The sequence below is a fragment of the Eubalaena glacialis genome, chromosome 3 (assembly GCF_028564815.1).
Source record: "Eubalaena glacialis isolate mEubGla1 chromosome 3, mEubGla1.1.hap2.+ XY, whole genome shotgun sequence".
Lineage (NCBI taxonomy): Eukaryota > Metazoa > Chordata > Mammalia > Artiodactyla > Balaenidae > Eubalaena > Eubalaena glacialis.
The window spans coordinates 1,230,852-1,251,214 of NC_083718.1; the positions used below are offsets into that span (position 1 = coordinate 1,230,852).

The following is a 20,363-nucleotide window of genomic DNA, read 5'->3' on the forward strand; positions in this document are numbered from 1 at the left end:
GCCTTGCAGCCAGCCACCAGGGAGACCCTGGATCTAGGAAAACAACTTAAAGATCCTGAAATACTTCTGTGCCACCCTCCCCTCGCCCCACACCCCACCCCAAGTCGCTAACCGCCTAGATCCCCACGTGGAAGTCACAGCTTAGTGCCAGGTTCTGAACAGACTCTACTACAGACCACGCAGAGCCAGTTACCCAGGACCGGGGAGGGCGAGAAGCTGCAGGAAGAGCACTCCAGTGCGCACTTATTAGCAGCAACGGTAAAGAGGAAGGGGCGTGCGGGACGCTGCACGGAGGGATGCGGCTCACGTGCAGGGTCTTCCCGAAGAGGCGGCCTCCGTGCCCTCTGTTTTTCACATGCTCCTGTGGGAACCCCACCTCCTCCAGCCCAGGCTCCTTAAGAACAGGGAGCCAGCGTCCTGCTCTGGGTCTCCCCCTGACCTGCTCAGAACAGAGAGCGGTGCCTGGGAGAAGGGATTTCACAGTCAGCAAAATACTTTTCACTTAAAAATATTTATTAAAATAATGATTAAACCTGAAAAAGGAATCACCAGAAATCAGCCCTTTGCACAGTACTTCAAGAATCAGCAAAAAAAAAAAAAGAAAGAAAGAAAAGAGAGAGAAAAGAAAATCCTTCCCGCTTTTTCCAAGACCCAGGTGGGGAGGGCGAAGCCTGCCGCCCACCCAGCCCAGAGAGCACGAAGGTTGCTGGTCGCACGACGGGTCCAGAGCCGTCCAGTCAGAGCAGAAGCCCAGAGTCCCAAACACCAAGCCCAGAGAACAGGTTACCCCACGGGGACGTGAACTTGGGAAGCTGATGAGAACTGGAATCGGCAGTCTGCAGACGCAGAGGCCACGGCGGGAGCCTCTACCTGCCCAGGGGCGCCACGATCTGCTGGACGTAGTGGACCACGTTGCTGTGGAGCTGGGAGGCCGTGGCCGCGAAGGTCTCCTTGGCGAGGGTCTGGGCGGCCTCACTGCCCCCCATCATGGCGTGGTACAGTGGGAGGGTGTACTTCTGCTTCCCCTGCAAGAGACGCGCGTGCTCGAGGCCTATCAGCCTGCTCGGCGGTCTGCAGCCCCCAGCCCCTGCCCTGGGCCCATCTGACAGCCTCGTGATCAGGGGCCGAAAGGGATACGGGTATCATTGCTGGAATGAGGGGCTTCCCAGACACGAGGGCTTGTGTTCCAGAATCTTCTTGGCGGCCAAAGATCCACGCGGCTAGGTCTCGGTATTCACCCTCCTGGAGATGTCTACACTCAACAGAACCGAGTAGGGGTTTGGCACATGGGAGACTCAAAACTTTCAGAGCTCTAAGTGGTCAGGCACCGAGGCAACAGCTCACGGCAAAGGCTGCAGAACCTAAACCTAAACCAGGGCCCCAGAAGGACCGCCTGCAGCCAAGCAGAAGGAAACCCGCGCCTTCACGTCAGCGCGAGACAGCCACACCTGACACCCAGAGGCTAGGAAGCCTTCAGGGGCTCGAGAACCTGCCAGCAGGTACCTGCCAACAGGTGAGGGAGTCTGCGCATGGCCTGTCCACAGCCCGGCTCTGGAATCCTGTGGAATGGTTCATCCTGAGAGCCGTGGGCCCCTCCCCGGCAGGGCAGTGCTCCCGGGTGACCTGGGTCCAGCAGGCCTCTGAACCCTCCCAGGTCACCGGCTTCCCCCGGGAGCAGGAGCCTATAATCTCACCTTCACTCACCTTTCCTGGCCTCCGGACTCCCTCCGAGACCAGCCCCGCTGACACATGACCTTCCCTGCCTCGGGTCAGTGCTGACTGCCTCTTTCCCCGCAGGCCTCCCCGGCTGATCTGCAGGAGCTCCTGGCCCGGGGCTTCTCCCCCAGGGCGGCACCACAGCCTGCTCACAGGACCCCACCAGGCCCTTCACCCCTGCTCCCGAGAGGGCGGTCCGAGAGGCCCTGCCTGCCGTGTGCGCGAGGGGGACAGGCAGGTGGCGGTCACCCACCTGGCTGTGCAGGAAATCCCTCACTTTCCAGAAATCCTCCTGGTGGTCGTTCTTGAGGACAATCTGGCCCCATCGCAGTCGTAGCTCTGCGTTCTGGGCATTTGAGATCTTCGGGTATGTCTCTCCAAGTTTTTTCACGTTCCCTGGAGAAAAGAAACAGGTCATTAGCGACTTTGCCAGCAGACCATGAGCTGAGGCGGCCATGTGTGTGCCCGAGGCCCTCCGAGGGCGCCAGGAGGAACTCCACGGAGGCTGCCGACCACCCGCTCTTCCTGCTCCTTCAGGCCCGAGGTGGTCATGCCTCATCTTGACTTTCCTGTAATTCCCACGGCTCTTCCTCCAACCTTCCCTTAATATAGACTTCCTGTGGTCACCCCACCTTCCTTCCCAGACTACAGCCTGCGCACCGCCTCAGATATCCCACCGCCAACCTGCTAAACGTCACCTTGCTCTGTCTTTCTGAGTTCACACCCCTTGGTGAATACTACTTCTGGCTGAGCAGCAACAAAGCACGTGTGCTGAAGAGCTGCGGCCCAGCAGGTCCAGACCCCAGCCCCACGTCTACTGGCTGTGGGATCTGTTTGTGCCTCGGGTTCGTTCCCCAGTCCCTGGGGTCACAGAGCAGCGACGAGGATTAGATGGCGTCATAGCCGGGGGAGCTTAGAAGAATGACCTGCATAAGCTGAGGACTCCACAAGCACCAGGTTTTATGATTTCCCGCCCCCCGGCACTCGTGCGGGCACCTGCATCCCTCTGCCAACGCGCTCCTTGCCCTGGGCTTCTGTCCACACGCCACCCTCCCTCCCATGCCCCGCAGCCACCTGGGAAGAGCATCGCACGTCTCCCTCCAACCTTGAGCATCGCACGTCTCCCTCCAACCTTGAGCATCGCACGTCTCCCTGCAACCTTGAGCATCGCACGTCTCCCTGCAACCTTGAGCATCGCACGTCTCCCTGCAACCTTGAGCATCGCAAGTCTCCCTGCAACCTTGAGCATCGCAAGTCTCCCTCCAACCTTGAGCATCGCACGTCTCCCTCCAACCTTGAGCATCGCAAGTCTCCCTGCAACCTTGAGCATCGCAAGTCTCCCTGCAACCTTGAGCATCGCAAGTCTCCCTGCAACCTTGAGCATCGCACGTCTCCCTCCAACCTTGAGCATCGCAAGTCTCCCTCCAACCTTGAGCATCGCACGTCTCCCTCCAACCTTGAGCATCGCAAGTCTCCCTCCAACCTTGAGCATCGCACGTCTCCCTGCAACCTTGAGCATCGCACGTCTCCCTGCAACCTTGAGCATCGCAAGTCTCCCTCCAACCTTGAGCATCGCACGTCTCCCTGCAACCTTGAGCATCGCAAGTCTCCCTGCAACCTTGAGCATCGCAAGTCTCCCTGCAACCTTGAGCATCGCACGTCTCCCTCCAACCTTGAGCATCGCAAGTCTCCCTCCAACCTTGAGCATCGCACGTCTCCCTCCAACCTTGAGCATCGCAAGTCTCCCTCCAACCTTGAGCATCGCACGTCTCCCTGCAACCTTGAGCATCGCAAGTCTCCCTGCAACCTTGAGCATCGCACGTCTCCCTCCAACCTTGAGCATCGCACGTCTCCCTGCAACCTTGAGCATCGCACGTCTCCCTGCAACCTTGAGCATCGCACGTCTCCCTGCAACCTTGAGCATCGCAAGTCTCCCTGCAACCTTGAGCATCGCACGTCTCCCTGCAACCTTGAGCATCGCACGTCTCCCTCCAACCTTGAGCATCGCAAGTCTCCCTCCAACCTTGAGCATCGCAAGTCTCCCTCCAACCTTGAGCATCGCACGTCTCCCTGCAACCTTGAGCATCGCACGTCTCCCTGCAACCTTGAGCATCGCAAGTCTCCCTCCAACCTTGAGCATCGCACGTCTCCCTGCAACCTTGAGCATCGCAAGTCTCCCTCCAACCTTGAGCATCGCAAGTCTCCCTGCAACCTTGAGCATCGCACGTCTCCCTGCAACCTTGAGCATCGCACGTCTCCCTGCAACCTTGAGCATCGCACGTCTCCCTGCAACCTTGAGCATCGCAAGTCTCCCTGCAACCTTGAGCATCGCACGTCTCCCTGCAACCTTGAGCATCGCACGTCTCCCTCCAACCTTGAGCATCGCAAGTCTCCCTGCAACCTTGAGCATCGCAAGTCTCCCTGCAACCTTGAGCATCGCAAGTCTCCCTGCAACCTTGAGCATCGCAAGTCTCCCTGCAACCTTGAGCATCGCAAGTCTCCCTGCAACCTTGAGCATCGCAAGTCTCCCTGCAACCTTGAGCATCGCACGTCTCCCTGCAACCTTGAGCATCGCAAGTCTCCCTGCAACCTTGAGCATCGCACGTCTCCCTCCAACCTTGAGCATCGCAAGTCTCCCTGCAACCTTGAGCATCGCAAGTCTCCCTCCAACCTTGAGCATCGCAAGTCTCCCTGCAACCTTGAGCATCGCAAGTCTCCCTGCAACCTTGAGCATCGCACGTCTCCCTGCAACCTTGAGCATCGCAAGTCTCCCTCCAACCTTGAGCATCGCACGTCTCCCTGCAACCTTGAGCATCGCAAGTCTCCCTCCAACCTTGAGCATCGCAAGTCTCCCTCCAACCTTGAGCATCGCAAGTCTCCCTGCAACCTTGAGCATCGCAAGTCTCCCTGCAACCTTGAGCATCGCAAGTCTCCCTGCAACCTTGAGCATCGCAAGTCTCCCTGCAACCTTGAGCATCGCAAGTCTCCCTCCAACCTTGAGCATCGCAAGTCTCCCTCCAACCTTGAGCATCGCAAGTCTCCCTCCAACCTTGAGCATCGCAAGTCTCCCTGCAACCTTGAGCATCGCAAGTCTCCCTGCAACCTTGAGCATCGCAAGTCTCCCTGCAACCTTGAGCATCGCACGTCTCCCTGCAACCTTGAGCATCGCAAGTCTCCCTGCAACCTTGAGCATCGCAAGTCTCCCTGCAACCTTGAGCATCGCAAGTCTCCCTGCAACCTTGAGCATCGCAAGTCTCCCTGCAACCTTGAGCATCGCAAGTCTCCCTGCAACCTTGAGCATCGCAAGTCTCCCTGCAACCTTGAGCATCGCACGTCTCCCTGCAACCTTGAGCATCATAAGTCTCCCTGCAACCTTGAGCATCGCAAGTCTCCCTGCAACCTTGAGCATCGCAAGTCTCCCTGCAACCTTGAGCATCGCAAGTCTCCCTGCAACCTTGAGCATCGCAAGTCTCCCTGCAACCTTGAGCATCGCAAGTCTCCCTGCAACCTTGAGCATCGCAAGTCTCCCTGCAACCTTGAGCATCGCAAGTCTCCCTGCAACCTTGAGCATCGCAAGTCTCCCTCCAACCTTGAGCATCGCACGTCTCCCTGCAACCTTGAGCATCGCACGTCTCCCTGCAACCTTGAGCATCGCAAGTCTCCCTCCAACCTTGAGCATCGCAAGTCTCCCTCCAACCTTGAGCATCGCAAGTCTCCCTCCAACCTTGAGCATCGCAAGTCTCCCTGCAACCTTGAGCATCGCAAGTCTCCCTGCAACCTTGAGCATCGCAAGTCTCCCTGCAACCTTGAGCATCGCAAGTCTCCCTGCAACCTTGAGCATCGCACGTCTCCCTGCAACCTTGAGCATCGCACGTCTCCCTGCAACCTTGAGCATCGCACGTCTCCCTGCAACCTTGAGCATCGCACGTCTCCCTGCAACCTTGAGCATCGCAAGTCTCCCTGCAACCTTGAGCATCGCAAGTCTCCCTGCAACCTTGAGCATCGCAAGTCTCCCTGCAACCTTGAGCATCGCAAGTCTCCCTGCAACCTTGAGCATCGCACGTCTCCCTGCAACCTTGAGCATCGCAAGTCTCCCTCCAACCTTGAGCATCGCAAGTCTCCCTCCAACCTTGAGCATCGCAAGTCTCCCTCCAACCTTGAGCATCGCAAGTCTCCCTGCAACCTTGAGCATCGCAAGTCTCCCTCCAACCTTGAGCATCGCAAGTCTCCCTCCAACCTTGAGCATCGCACGTCTCCCTGCAACCTTGAGCATCGCAAGTCTCCCTCCAACCTTGAGCATCGCACGTCTCCCTGCAACCTTGAGCATCGCAAGTCTCCCTCCAACCTTGAGCATCGCAAGTCTCCCTCCAACCTTGAGCATCGCAAGTCTCCCTCCAACCTTGAGCATCGCAAGTCTCCCTGCAACCTTGAGCATCGCAAGTCTCCCTCCAACCTTGAGCATCGCAAGTCTCCCTCCAACCTTGAGCATCGCACGTCTCCCTGCAACCTTGAGCATCGCAAGTCTCCCTGCAACCTTGAGCATCGCAAGTCTCCCTGCAACCTTGAGCATCGCAAGTCTCCCTGCAACCTTGAGCATCGCACGTCTCCCTGCAACCTTGAGCATCGCACGTCTCCCTGCAACCTTGAGCATCGCACGTCTCCCTGCAACCTTGAGCATCGCACGTCTCCCTGCAACCTTGAGCATCGCAAGTCTCCCTGCAACCTTGAGCATCGCAAGTCTCCCTGCAACCTTGAGCATCGCACGTCTCCCTGCAACCTTGAGCATCGCACGTCTCCCTGCAACCTTGAGCATCGCACGTCTCCCTGCAACCTTGAGCATCGCACGTCTCCCTGCAACCTTGAGCATCGCAAGTCTCCCTGCAACCTTGAGCATCGCACGTCTCCCTGCAACCTTGAGCATCGCACGTCTCCCTGCAACCTTGAGCATCGCACGTCTCCCTGCAACCTTGAGCATCGCACGTCTCCCTGCAACCTTGAGCATCGCACGTCTCCCTGCAACCTTGAGCATCGCAAGTCTCCCTCCAACCTTGAGCATCATAAATCTCCCTCCAACCTTGAAGGAACAACCCACTTTTTCTCACCGGGAGGGAGAGGAGATTTCTGGAGGATCTTATCCAGAAAATAAACCAGCTGGTAGGTCTTCCAGGCAGAGGTGGACACGGCCTCAATGGCCCTCACGTCCAGCTCCTCGGCCGCCCACAGCTGGGCCAGCTCCTCAGCCGGCCTCATGAGGGAGTCCCCGGGGGAGAGGTCAGGGAGGTAGGGGGGCCAGCCCGGGGTGTTCAGCCAGCGATCAAATTCAAATCCTGTTTGGCAGAAGTAGAGAAGATACCGTCAGAATTCCCCAGCAGCATCACGGTCAACCTGCCCAGGCCGCTCCTGAGACCTCGAGCCTCCGTCCGTCCCAAGCTCTTCGCCCAACACTGGCACCACTGCCCGGCACGATCACCTGCTCCACAGGGTCCCAGCCAGCGTGAGGCCTAGACACTGTCTCATAGACCTGGCCGCCCCTTTCCACGTGAGCGTGTCCTGTGCTGCAGATCAGCCGTCAGAGCCACATGCACGGATGCGGCCCAGCTCCCACGACCAGAACAGCCGTGCTGATGCTCCTGGGCTCCGGAGCCAGCTGCCTGGGGTCCTGCCCGGCCCCGCCCCTCACTAGCTGGGGGTCCTGCCCGGCCCTGCCCCTCACTAGCTGGCTGGCGAGCTGGCTGGACGGCGCCCAGCATGGAGCAGGAAGTGGGGACACATCTAACGAGCTGCCTGGCCCGCGACGGGCCGCGCTCGCCCTCTCTTAGGAAGCAGGCCTCTCACGCGCTCCCCAGGCGGGGCCGCTGCCCCATTCCTGCCCTGGGAGCCCCTCGGGGCGGGGGCAGCCTGGGCAGAGCTAAGGGTCTGACTATGTGTGTCCAGGGACGGGGAAACCAGAGGACAGAGAGGAGCAGAAGAGCAAAGTGGGGAAAGGAGGCCGGGGGGGGGAGCGAGCTCCTTCTGTGGGACAGGGCCTGGGCCCCTGGGTCTGCCCCAAAGCCGCCCCCAGGGGGCGCACCTCAGCCCCCCCAGGCGCGAGCCAGACCCCACCCTCCACGACCACCTAGAAGCGGTGGGCCGGCTCCTCTGCTCACCCGGGATGGAATCCACCCTCTTTCTCTTCAGCTCAGGGAAATAGTCCAGGAAGAATTCCAGAAAGTCATCAGCTAGGACACTTTGGAACTTAAACTCATCCACGTAGGCCTGTGAGGAGGGAGGGAGGGAGGGAGGGAGGAAGGCACGGTCGGTCACCCAGAGCCCCCGGCAGCAGGGCCCCCGCTTGTCTCCCCTCACCTCACAGCTGATGTACCTTGAGGAAATCGTCAAACTGGTCCTGGTCACCCACCAGGTGGGCCAGGTAGGAGACAAAGCAGAAGCCTTTCTCGTAGGGGGTCTCGTTGTAAGTATCGTCTGGGTCGACACCTGCAGAGAAAGCTCTGGATTCAAAGGGCAGCCACGGAAGAGACCGGAACTCAGCTTCCCAGGAACAGCAAGGCCATGAATGTTCCGGGTCCATCCTGGCCTCTCTCGAGGGGCTTGAAGACGGACCCAATGGGAGGACAAAGAGAGCAGGCTCAGGGGGACCGCAGCTGCCCCCTGCCCGGGGCTCCGTGCTCGGGGGGTCCTTCCACCCAACGCCTTCCCAGCCCCACGCGTCACCCACACGCGCTGCACCTGCCCAGACCGGGGCGGGCTGGGTTCTGTGCATGTTCTGGAGTAAACAGAACTGACTGCCCATCTACAGGAAGTTCATGGTCAGAGTCAGAGGCATCGAGGAACACGCGCTTCAAGTGCACAGAAAGGTTTAAGTTAGTCACATGTGGAACTAAAGAAAAATCTTAGGAAACAAAAATCCATGACCTCAGAGCAGCCATGAGCTTTCTGGTGCTGGGCCACGCCCTCGGTGAGGTGAGGGTGACCTCGCTCTACAAACCCCGCGGGGCTGACCTGACCATGGACAAGGGGCGGCAAAGGGACAAGTAAGTGACAGGGACCCAGACACACAGAGCATCTCGGAGTCGCTCAGGAGCGGCCGGGGCAGCCAGAAGCGCCCTGGGGGCTCCTCCCTCCCGAGGGGGGATCCAAGTGCGTCCAGCCCGACGGGGGCTGGGCGGTGGTCAGAGGAGCCCCGACCTGGCTCGATCTTCACGCGCAGCTTGTTCAGCGGGTGGTCCTCGCCCGTGATGTCCATGTGCTGCCGAAGCAGAGCCCGCCCGGCGGCGGCTTCCAAGCAGGTGTAGGCGGGTCCTGCGCGACAGGAAACCGGCTGGCACCCCCCACGCTGCCCACGAGGCCCCGAAAAGAGGACGGAGGCCCAAAGCCCGGGGGTGGCACTCCCCGGGGACGGCGGGCAGAGGGGGCTATGGACAGCTGACTCCTCAGCCTCCCCCACTCACACCTCCCCTCTGACAGTGAGTGACCTTTCCCGTTCAGCGTGTTGTTATCTGTGGAGATGGTAATTTGATCTCCCATGAAAACAGAATCTCTTCATCTGACTGTTCTGTCAGACACGAGAAACTGTCACCCAAGATTTTTCTAGCATCTGAGTCTCCTTCTGGCTCTAAAGACGACTGAGGGAGGGAGTTCCCTGGCGGTCCAGTGGTTAGGACTCCGCACTTTCACTGCGGAGGGCCCGGGCTCAATCCCTGGTCGGGGAACTAAGATCCCACATGCCGTGGGAAAAAAAGAACAACAACTGAGGGGACAGTGTTGGGGAGGGCCCAGGTGTGTACCAGCCACCGCCGCCGCTCGCGAGATGCTCTGATCTGGGCCAGTGACCCCCCGCCCCCGCTAGCCTCAGTGTCCTCAGGTGCACGGTGCACACGAACAGCTGCGTGCGGGAGTCCTAGCGGCCAGTACACTATTGCTTTACATACTCTGGATGAAAGTGTAAACTTGGGAAGGAGACAATATATGCTAAAAAAAAAAAAAAAAAAAAACCTTTAAAATGTTCAGGTCCTGAAATTATGTTTCTAGAAATTTATCTTTACTGAAACCATCTGAGATGCATGTGAACCTATGTAAAGATGTTTGTCAGAATATTATTTCGTTTGAAAACTGAAAACAACCTAACAGCTGGAGGTTGATTGAATAAATTATGAAGCCTCCATACTCTGGAGCTGTAGAAGAAAATTTAATGACTTGGGAACGTGTTTAACTTTATTATATTAAAAAAAAAAAAGGCAGTTCTAAAACCATGTACAGTCTGATGATCCACACACACACACACACACAGAAAAATGTTTGAAAGGATAACCATCGATTATCTCTGAACAGTGAGATTACAGATAAGTATTTTTGTGTGTGCTTTTCCATAGGTGCCAAAATAGATTTTGATCAGAGAAATAATAAAAATAACAAAAGCACCTGATACACCATGGGTTTTCAATAAGGAGATTGTGTTGATAATGTATTTTATTTTATTTTTTGGCTGTGCTACGTGGCTTATGGGATCTTAGTTCCCTGACCAGGGATCGAACCCATGGCCTCGGCAGTGAAAGCACGGAGTCCTAACCACTGGACCGCCAGGGAATTCCCGAGAATGTATTTGAAAAGCACAGCTGGGCTCAATTTGAGGGTCTGCCCTCACCTGCTAAGTGGCTGAGGGACATTTCCTATCCTCTCTGAGTCGCAGTGAACTCACATGTAAAATGGGAATAACAGTATCTCCATGCAGCCGCTGGGAAGGTGGTACGTGACAGATCTGGTACAAAACCGGTGTTCAATACAAGGTGATGATGACAGTGATCTGACGACTCGCTCATAAAGCGAACTGGTACCTGGGGGGCCAGCCCGGGCCGCTCTCCCCCGGGTGACGCCGGCTTAGGGAGGACAGTGCACAGGGCAGCTTCAGCCCCAGCGGGAGGCACGTCCACCGCTAGTTCATCCCGCCGCGTGTCATTTTCGAGACTCCCTCTGCCCCCAGCCCCTGCTGATGTGTGACATGCAGTGAGGTGGGCACAGTTACTTACACGTAACTTTGTCTCGAGTTGCCCTGCCTGGCTGTCACGGGCTCCCTGCACTACGCCCTCCTCCCTTCACTCCCAGAAAGAGCCTCGCGGGCCCAGGACCGGAGGCAGGTCCTCAGGGGCGGCTCACCAAACAGGACAGTGGAAATCCTCCTCTGGGCGTACATGGTGAAGCCTTCGTTCAGCCAGAACTCCCCCCAGTTGGCGTTGGTGACCAGGTTCCCAAACCAGCTGTGGGCGATCTCGTGGATGATGACGTCGGCCAAGGAGCGGTCCCCCGCCAGCAGGCAGGGGGTGACGAAGGTCAGGCAGGGGTTCTCCATCCCTCCAAATGGGAAGGACGGGGGCATGAAGAGCACGTCGTACCTGCCAGAGGCAGGCTGTCGTGAGGGGCCCAGCTGCATCCCGGCCACTGACGGGGGTGGCGGTACGGGCTAGCGAGCCGGTCCTCAGTCCTGCCCCCGCCCCTGGCCCACTGGGCCTCCCTCTCCCAGGCCCCTCACAGTGGGCATGCGGTGGGCTCCATCACACCCAGCTCCCCAGAGGCCCACGTGGGTCACACAGACCTAACGGAGCCTCTTATCTAGGGAACCTCAAGTCTGAAGATGACAAAGAGAAAATGGGTACGGAGCTGCTTCCAGCAACAGGAAAGGCAAGTCAGCCACGTCCCCGACAGCGCATCCCCATCTCCACCCCGGCAACTGTGGGCACGGGCACGCCTCTGTCACCGCAATGCCCGCCCTCCCAGGCCCCTCCTTGGCCACAGCGGAGGAGGCCTGGCTTATCTCCTCCCCCCTCCCCTCCCCTCTGCACCCCCCCTGGATCAGGGCGGGAGGGGGGAGGACCAGCTCACTGTAACAACAGAGACATGAGAGTCCATGTGATACCACACCTTCCCCAAATGTAGGGGCCGAAAAGCTTCTCTCCCGTTGCCAAGAACTCTTCTATGACCCCGTCATACTCGTCCTTGGCAGCTGCGATGAGGCAGGGCTCGGCCCACACCCAGCTCCTGGAGACAAGGGTGCAGAGGAGGCAGCACTGTGCTCAGAGGCCACGGCGGGACCCGTCCTGAAAGCACCTGCACCAACTGGGGTGAGGGCTGGGGGCGCTCCTGCAGGCGACAGGCTCTCCCCCTGCCGAGCCTCAGTCCCCATCTGCAAGGCGCGCGCTAAGGAGACGAGATGGGTGTGAAGGCCCTTCATACGGTGGCTCAGGTAGGAAATGCTGGTGTACCCCCGGAGAGATTAGAAAGGATTCTCACAATGGAATCTTTGGAATTGAAAGAAACTTTAGAGATAAACCAATTCACATTAACAGAAAAGTGGTAACTGTCTTCACTCTTAGGACAGGCAGGCTGATCTACTTGCTTTTAAATGGTCTAGCAAAAAACCCCCACAAATCCACACAAAAGCAAGCCTAGTACGGCAACATGGATGGGCAGACAGGTGTTCAATGCATCATTCCTTCAATTTCCTGCAGGAATCTTCAATTATGAAATTTTCACAGTAAAAAGATGAGGAAACAGAGGTAAGGGGGGAAAAAAATCAAGAAGATCCAGTCCGAAGGAAAGCCAAGGCTGAGAGGGGATGGGAGGAACCGAGACCGTCCTCGGGATTCAAGGATGAGCGGACCCCGAGTTCAGGGGCCCTGCAGCTGAAGCCTGTGTCAAGGCCCCTCGATGCTCCACGGAGCGCTCCCTACACGGACATCCTCAGTCGAGGGACAGACAGCCAAGTGGGTGGGTGCGAGGCCAGGACGAAGAGAGCTTCCTTTCGGCAGAACTTCGGGGACTGTTCTAGCAGGAGGGGGAGCGGGGCGACCCGCGTCGGGGGTCCCAGCAGCAAAAGCAGGAGCCTCGTAGCGGGAAGGAAGCTGCACATGCAGGCGAGGAACCGCTGGGGTCTGGGGTGACCAGAGTCCAAGGTCTGATGGGGGTAGGTTGGGGGTGGGAGAGGCCCCAAGCTTGGGGCACAAAGGGCTTCAGATGCCGTGTGACACAGCTGTCCCTGCAGAGCGCAGGGGGCGACACCATCAGACTGTGTCTAGGGAGCTGCGGACACAGGAAACATGCTCAATACGAGAGGGCGTGAGCCTTCCCAGGCACAGCCGGGGGCGAGGACCGAACAGGGGGCACCTGCGCCCAGGGCAGCCAGACCCACAAGGAGCCCAGCGAGGACCGGCCAGGAGGGCCCGGGATCGGGAAGCGGAGGCCAAGGGCACGTCCTCGAGTCCCTGCACCTTCCACGCTGAGCAACGGCCTCCTACCCCAGGAGCTTCAGCGAGTTTAGGGGACTGGACTCCAGGGGTGGAGAGGAAAGAGCCAGTTGGCCAGCTGGGGGTGGAGGCCGCAGGTCTGAAGACGGGACTAAACGATGAAGCAAAGCCCAGAGGAGGGGGGTGGGGGTGAGTCAACGGGTCAGATGAGGAGACTGGCTTTAACAAAGAAAGGACCTGTCGTCGGGGTCCAGACGGACGAATGGGGGGTGAGAGCAGACGGAGGGACCTTGGACGTGCAGGACACAGTCGCACCCGACAGACCAAACGCCTCCACAAAGCAGAGCGAGACCCTGTGCTTGGAGGGAGGGGCCGGCGCCTGAAAGGAAAACTGGAGAGGCGGTTTAAGGGGCGCGAGATGCAAAGGTGAGTGAAGGACGGCTGAGCGCACGGAAGCCTCTCAAACGCCTGCATCACCTTTTCTCTCGTTCCGGCAACACCAAGAAACCAGAAATGTAAACAGGTACCACGCACAGCTTCATTATTTTCTCCGTCTCTCAAAAGAGAGAGACGCTGAGTGGAGAAAGGTGCTGAGTGGAGAAAGGTGCTGAGTGGAGAAAGGGGATGGCAGGATCCCGGGGCGGATGGATGGGCGGCAGCAGGACAAGCCGGAGGGCCTGGGGTGTGGGCGAGAGATGACCAGTCACCCCCGGGCGGGAGAGAAGTCCCGGGAGAGGCTGCCGGCCCGGGAGCAAGCGCTCGGGCCCTTCAGGGCGAGGCGCAGGCACAGCGGGGCGTGGTAGGAGTGAGGCCCCCAGAGGGTGAAGGTCAGCAGGAGGGGCAGAGAATGAAGGAGGCCAAGCTGTTGGAAGTTTCTGATCCCGCCCCGTTCACAGCGATGCCCGTGTCCAGGCCTGGGATGCAGCCCAGAGTCCAAGTCCCCAGGCACTACTCCGCGCTGCTCCATCACCCGCCAGGGCACCACAACTAACAGAGACCTCCAGCCCTGCCCTTAGCGACAACGGGCTAGGCTGCGGACGCCCACGACATTTCCGAGAGCGCACAGATTTCTGTCAAAGAAATCACGATGCTCTCAGTCAAGCTGCAATCTCATCACCAGGATTCTAGGGGCAAAAAGCACGGGATCTGCAACAGAAACCCTTGCATTTGAATTCCAGTTCTACCACCCAGGTGACTGCACAAGGCTCTTTACCAAAGCCACGGTTTCTCAACTGCAAACTGGAGACAGCAATACATCCCTCAGTGTTGCTTGTAAGGGTTAGAAGGGACCATACATAAAGGGGCCCCTGGGGGTGTCCACCAGTCTCTCCCGCCCAGGGTTTTCCCCCTGCGGTAACGGGGACTAGACGGAAGACCCTCCCACTCGACAGACTCCCGCAAGACCCTCCGACGTGACCCAGGAGGCAAGGACTGTCCACCTGACAGGGGGACAGGAGTAAGTCATCAGCACCAGTAAAACGGGTTCTGTCACCTGGATTAACGTACTGTGTCGTCACTTCAGTACAGAGGGTTCAAAAAACCTCCGTGATCCAGTGTATTTAGAATAGACTGTTCTCTCATTTCCCCTTAGTAGCTCCTACTCTTACTAACAGAACCCCAGCAAGAGTAAACACCCTAAAAGATATTCCTCCCCTTGTCTATCTTCCATGCTCGCAGGTCACCTACTGCCCTGTCCAACAGGAAGGGACCCCTCGTCTCTCAGGGCTGGTGCTGTCCTGAGCGCGTGGCGGAAGCAGGTGCCAACGGGGCCCCACCCATCTCTCCCTCTGACCTCACGGCCCTGGCGCCACTGCTGAGCCCAGCTGCGAAGCCCGAGGCCTGTAGCCAATGCAGCACCTCCAGGGGCTGAGGGCCCGGCAGAGAGAAGGACAGCAACGGGGCCAGGAAGAGCCACGGCTTCACATCCAAACCGACCCTCTCACTCCAGGACTATGCTACGCTGGTGGGTAAGACGACAGCCAGGAAAAACCTGTGCTCCTGGTCAAATGTGTTTTTCAGGAAATCTTACAAAATCCTTATTTATCTCCACTAAACCCATCTCACTTCACGGAGGCCCCTCTGCTACCACAGGTCCAGGCCTCTGTGTCCGGAGCAGACAGACAAGCAGCTTCCCCAGGCCTCTCCAGAGGGAGACAGAGAGATCAAGGCCATATATTTCCAGGAATTAAGTGCCAGAGAAAATGGGGAGATTTGCTACAAAGATAAAAAAGCAAATATAGTAGCAAGAAGGTAATTTAGACCTTAAAGATGCTAATAAAGATCATCTTCTAAAACTGCTGCTGGAGCTCCCATCTCCCTCTGAAGGTGGCCCAGGACCGCAGCCACTGCAGGACTGATGGTCTCAGCGCAGACACGGGAGGAAGACGGGAGGGAGGGGGAGGAAAGGGCACATCGTCTGGCCATTCAGGCCACGCCCTGTGCCGCAGAAAGGTCCCGGGCTCGGGAGGCTCCGACGTGACCCCAAGAGCCACCCCAGCAGGTCCGCTCGCTGGTCAGAGGCCTCTGTGCTCAGAGGTCGGTTCAGTCTTGCCTGCGGGGTCTTGGTCTCCTACCTGGGTCCAACTTCAGCCGAAACCAGATCTCCGATGGCCAAAGCTATCAGATAGGACGGGATGGGCTGACACATCCGGAAGAAGAACTTATTTGGACCTCTCTTCTCCCAGGTGTTAGCACTCATCACAGCTGTGAAGCCATCTGGGACCTGACAAGAGAGAAAGCTTAGGAGATTTCACCTGGACAGAGTCTGCTCTTGATCAGCTAGAAGGGCGGCATGACCAGCAACCTGCATGGTGATGACAGTGGCCTGGGGTCCACCTTGGGAAGCACAGAGGCTTCAAAAAACTAAACTTGTGCTAAACTGATGGGATTTAGCACAGACAAAATTTCTGCAGGTGGAGGAGTTTTTCAGAGGTACCCCCCCAATGGATGTAATAATATACCACCTGAAACATGACCTGATAGAAATGAACTTTTCAATCCCAAGGGCAGGTACATTTGCCCTCAGCCTGCTCACCTCAATAAGAGCGGAGTATGTGCATTTCACCGCAGGAGTGTCGAAGCAGGGGAAGAAGGCCCGGTTCAGGACAGCCTGACCCTGCGTGTAGACGAAGGGCTTCCTCTTTCCTGCTGTCTGCTCCGGAGCCAACCAGCAAACCTAAGAGGAGGCAAGAACCTTTCAGAACTGACATCCTGCACAAGCCCAGCGCGGCCAGGGCGGAGCTGGCTGGAGGGGAGGCTCGAGGTAATCCTTACGATCCAGCTCAGACTGAGACGCTCTCTCCCCCTGTGTTATTTAATCCCCCTGGAGTCCAGGCCAAGGTCTGACGTCCACTTCCCAGGGTGGACACCACCAAAGGGCCACTCCTCAGTGTGTCCCATGGGCCGTCTCAAGAATTCCTGAGGTGGCCTCCAACCCCCTGGTCCTGCCTCCCTCCTCTGTCCCCCCCGCTGTAGTAACTTCTCACCAAAAAACAAATACTGAAGAAGCTGTTCTTGAACTTGTGATAAAAGACACAGAAAAGCAGAAGCTAAAAGCAAGGAGTCTGATTAATGTGTGTTCTCCATACCTCCAATCTACCCTTTCAGAATAAATGTGTTTTACATTATAGGCATTGGCTATGATTCTTAACTTGTCTTCTGTCAGCCCTTAATCAAGAACACATTTGAACGATTTTTACAAACCCAAATCCTGCCCACAGCGAAGAGGAGTTCACCTGTAACACAGATGCCACCGCGGGGGCGTAGGGAGGGTGTGTCAGCACCGCACACCACGGAGAGGCTAGAACAGGGTCAGGTGACTCCAGGAGGATGTCACAGGGGAAGCAAAACTCCCTGGCTGGACCTTCAAAAGTGGGCAGGATTTAGACGGCAGGAAGGAAGGGAGGAGAGTGCCTCCAGGAGGTGGGCAGCAGCATGAGGACAGCGCAGGGGAGTGCGGCTTCCGGCGGAGGTGGGCGCCCACCCGGCAGCTGGGATGAAGGGCTTTGAGCACAGAGGCACTTGAGACCAATTTTTTCCCCCCTGGGAACGAGACTTAAGAACGAGAACATTCCCTGAGGGGTCTCTTGTTCTTTTTTTAATTAATTATTAATTAATCTGGCTGCGTGGGGTCTTAGTTGCGGCATGCGGGCTTCCCTCTAGTTGTGGCGCGTGGGCTTAGTTGCTCTGCAGCGTGTGGGATCTCAGTTCCCCGACCAGGGTTGGAACCCACGCCCCCTGCACTGGAAGGCAGATTCTTAACCACCGGACCACCAGGGAAGTCCTGAGACCAATTTTTAAGAGGCACAAGGGAGACACAATGGGATGCTGGGGTTTTCTTTGCTTGAGTGTGTGTGTGTGTGTGTGTGTGTGTGTGTGTGTGTGTGTGTGAGATGAGTCTCGTTCCAGAGTCCAGTACAGACGGAAGCAGGGGAGAGAGAGGAACGTCCTGGTGCAGAAACCCAACAAGCTCTGCCTCAGCCCGGTGACCGAAGTCAGCACAGCAGCCATAAATCCTGTCAATACTGTTGCCCTCAATACGACGTTACAAAAACGACACCTTATCTCTGTGAACTTCTGCTCAGTTTTGCTGGGAAACCGAAACTGTTCTAAAAAATAGTCTATGAAAAACAAACAAACCCCCATAACCCCAGTCTAATCATGAGAAAAACAACAAATTCCAATAGAGGGTATCACACTCCTCCAAACTATCAAGGTCACCACAACAGGAACGTCTGAGAAACTGTCACAGCCAAGAGGAGCCAAAGGAGACCTGACAGCGGAACACACAGTGGATTTCTGGATGGGACCCTGGAGCAGAAAAAGACACATTAAAAACTAAGGTTGTGGACTTCCCTGGCGGTCCAGTTGTTATAACTCCGCGCGTCCACTGCAGGGGGCGAGGGTTCCATCCCTGGTTGGGGAACTAGGCTCCCACATGGCATGTCGTGCGGCCAAAAAAATAAAATGAAAGAAATTAAAAAAAAAAAAAAACTAAGGTTGCTGTACACCTGAAACTTACACAACATTGTAAATCAACTATACTCCAATATAAAATAAAAATTAAAAAAACACTAATAATACCTTGTACATGAAAGTTGCTCAATAAATATCAGTTATTATTTTTAAAAAAAAACTAAGGAAATCTGGAAAAACTATGAACTCCAGTTTATAATAAGGTATCTATACTGTCTCATTAACTGTAACAAATGTATCCAACTTGTAAAACACTAGGAAAGGGTAAACAGTGTGTGTGTGGAAGCGGTTTATGGAGACTGTACTATCTGCTCAGTTTTCCTGGTAATCTAGACATCTATCTATCTATTTAGGCTGTGCTGGGTCTTAGTTGCGGCACGCAGGATCTTCATTGTGGCATGCACGTGGGATCTAGTTCCCTGACCAGGGATCGAACCCGGGCCGCCTGCATTGGCAGCACGGACTCTTAGCCACTGGACCACCAGGGAAGTCCTCTACACAGCTTTTTAAAAAATAAATCCTATTAATGAAAACAACTGTAATGAGTTGGCAGTAAGAGGTACCAGGCACCGTATTAGGACTTATATAAAGACAACTCATATAACTATTGTCAGGCTTAGCTCAATAAACACTGACTATCATCCCCTCAACCACAATTCCTTCTCATCATCTTTGCTTGAGTTTTCTTTGGTTCTTGGCTTTGTTTCATTGACATGAAGAGAAGAAAATGAAGGAGGCTGGCAGGACACACACTATAGAGTCCAAGTCAGGGAGATGCTGCGACCCACGGTGTCCAAGGTGAGAGCCCTCCCTGGGACGGTGGCAATGAGAGGAAGGAACAGGCACAGTGCCACCAGTGGAGACCTTCACAGGGCAAAGGACAGTTCTTCGTCAAGCGTGTATCTCTGCCACCACGTCTTAAATGAAAGCTATTTAGTTCCGATATTTAATTTGGGGTGCCACTTTTGTTAGGCACATCTAGGAGGGCCTAATTTTTCCAGTTATCCTATTTAATTTCTGCCCCAAACCAGGAACCAAAATATACTAGAGCAACCAAACACATTTCCAGATGGCATGTTATCCCTAGAGATCCCTGGGTTTCTCCTCTGCCTTAGAGGTCAGTCTACATTGCTTTGGACTTTAATTTTTTAAACAAGTTCTATCATAAGAACTTCACCATTTACTTCCCGAATGGTGAAAGATGGAAACAGAACTGCCCTTGGAGCGAGTTCCAACAGCAAAAGGAGAAATGCAACCAAATAAGCAAGCTTCCGTGGTAGGCAGGCAGCCAGCTGAGACTTGTAGCACACCCCATCCAAGAAAGGACTAGCAGTCATGCCCGGACATTCACAGATGTGGACACATGACCTTCCGCTTTCTGATCGCCAATATTTGCCGCCCGCCGCCCCCCAGTTAAGATTGGAGTCAACCAACAGTGAGAAAGCCAAGTTATTACAAAGCCTGGTACACCCTAATTCTGGTTCTCACTTTTACTCAGATTTTTTTGTTCATCAAATCCAGGACTTCGCAGGAGGAAACACTACTAACTGCCCAGTTTCGAGCTGTTTCAGCCCGAGGCATTAGGAGGGCACCTGGGACAAAGGACTGAGTCAGCAGCGGGTAACCAGCCAGCACTGTCAGGCCGCCCTAGAGGACAGCGGAGCAACTGTCACCAGGGCCCAGCCTAGGCCGAGCGCAGCGACAACCCTAAGTTCTGTTCGTGAACCGTCTGCTGTCCAGCCTGGAGGAGGTGACCTCCTCGGGCAGACGTGGACTAGAGACAGCGGTGCCGGGGGAGGGAAGGGTGGGGGGAGCATCTGGATGAGGATGGGGCGGAGAGATGGGATGGGGAGAAGGGGGGCATGGGGGATCATCTGGACGAGGAGGGGGCGGAGGTATGGGAGGGGAGGTGGGAGGGGATGAGGGGGGCGCATCTGAAAGAGGAGGGGCGGGAGGAGGGGCCGGCGCGGGGCTGGGACACTCACCCCGGGTCCCTCGCCGACGCGGTAGGTGAGCTGCACCCGCAGGCGCTCGCCGGCGATGCAGGGCTGCGGGAAGCGCACGCACAGGGTCTGGCCGTAGTGCGAGAAGGGCCGCGTACACACCGGCACCGGCTCCGGCTCCGGCTCCGGCTGCCCCGCGTCCGGCCGCTCCCGCCGCAGAGACGCCGCCGTCACCTCCACGCACGGGTGCGAGTCCAGCCGCAGCTCCGCAGCGCCGCCGGGCTCCAGGCAGCGCAAGTCCAGCACCGCCGAGCCGCTCAGCCCGCGGCTGCCCGGGCCCGGCCCCGGAGGCCCGAACTCGGCCCGCAGGTCCAAGTGCAGGTGCAGCAGCTCGAAGGCGCGGAAGTTGGAGGCCGACGCCACGTCCTCGGCCTGCGCCGCGTGCAGCACCCGCCCGCCGGCCCCACGCCCGCTGCCCGCCATGGCCCCGCGCTGC

General features: G+C 56.8%; 1 protein-coding gene across 1 annotated transcript; it reads right to left on the reverse strand.

The window, feature by feature from the left end:
* Nucleotides 1-492: 492 nt before the first annotated feature.
* On the reverse strand, nt 493-20,363 carry RNPEP (arginyl aminopeptidase). Its single transcript, XM_061187256.1, has 11 exons — nt 19,910-20,363; nt 15,985-16,125; nt 15,524-15,672; nt 11,629-11,745; nt 10,867-11,102; nt 8,902-9,015; nt 8,078-8,190; nt 7,863-7,971; nt 6,819-7,043; nt 1,970-2,112; nt 493-1,025 (listed from the first exon to the last, which is right to left on the reverse strand). The coding sequence occupies exons 1-11, from the start codon at nt 20,348-20,350 to the stop codon at nt 867-869; spliced, it is 1,947 nt and encodes a 648-aa protein (XP_061043239.1). The 5' UTR covers nt 20,351-20,363; the 3' UTR covers nt 493-866.

What these genes read in the sequence shown, in the direction of transcription:
- RNPEP (XM_061187256.1), bottom strand. Translation starts at nt 20,350, where the DNA reads ATGGCGGGCAGCGGGCGTGGGGCCGGCGGGCGGGTGCTGCACGCGGCG. An exon ending in GCGCGTGAAGATCGAGCCAG is followed by an intron (nt 8,191 to 8,901) that starts GTCGGGGCTCCT and finishes CTTTCTCTGCAG; the next exon opens with GTGTCGACCCAGACGATACT. An exon ending in GAGGGTGGATTCCATCCCGG is followed by an intron (nt 7,044 to 7,862) that starts GTGAGCAGAGGA and finishes TCTGCCAAACAG; the next exon opens with GATTTGAATTTGATCGCTGG.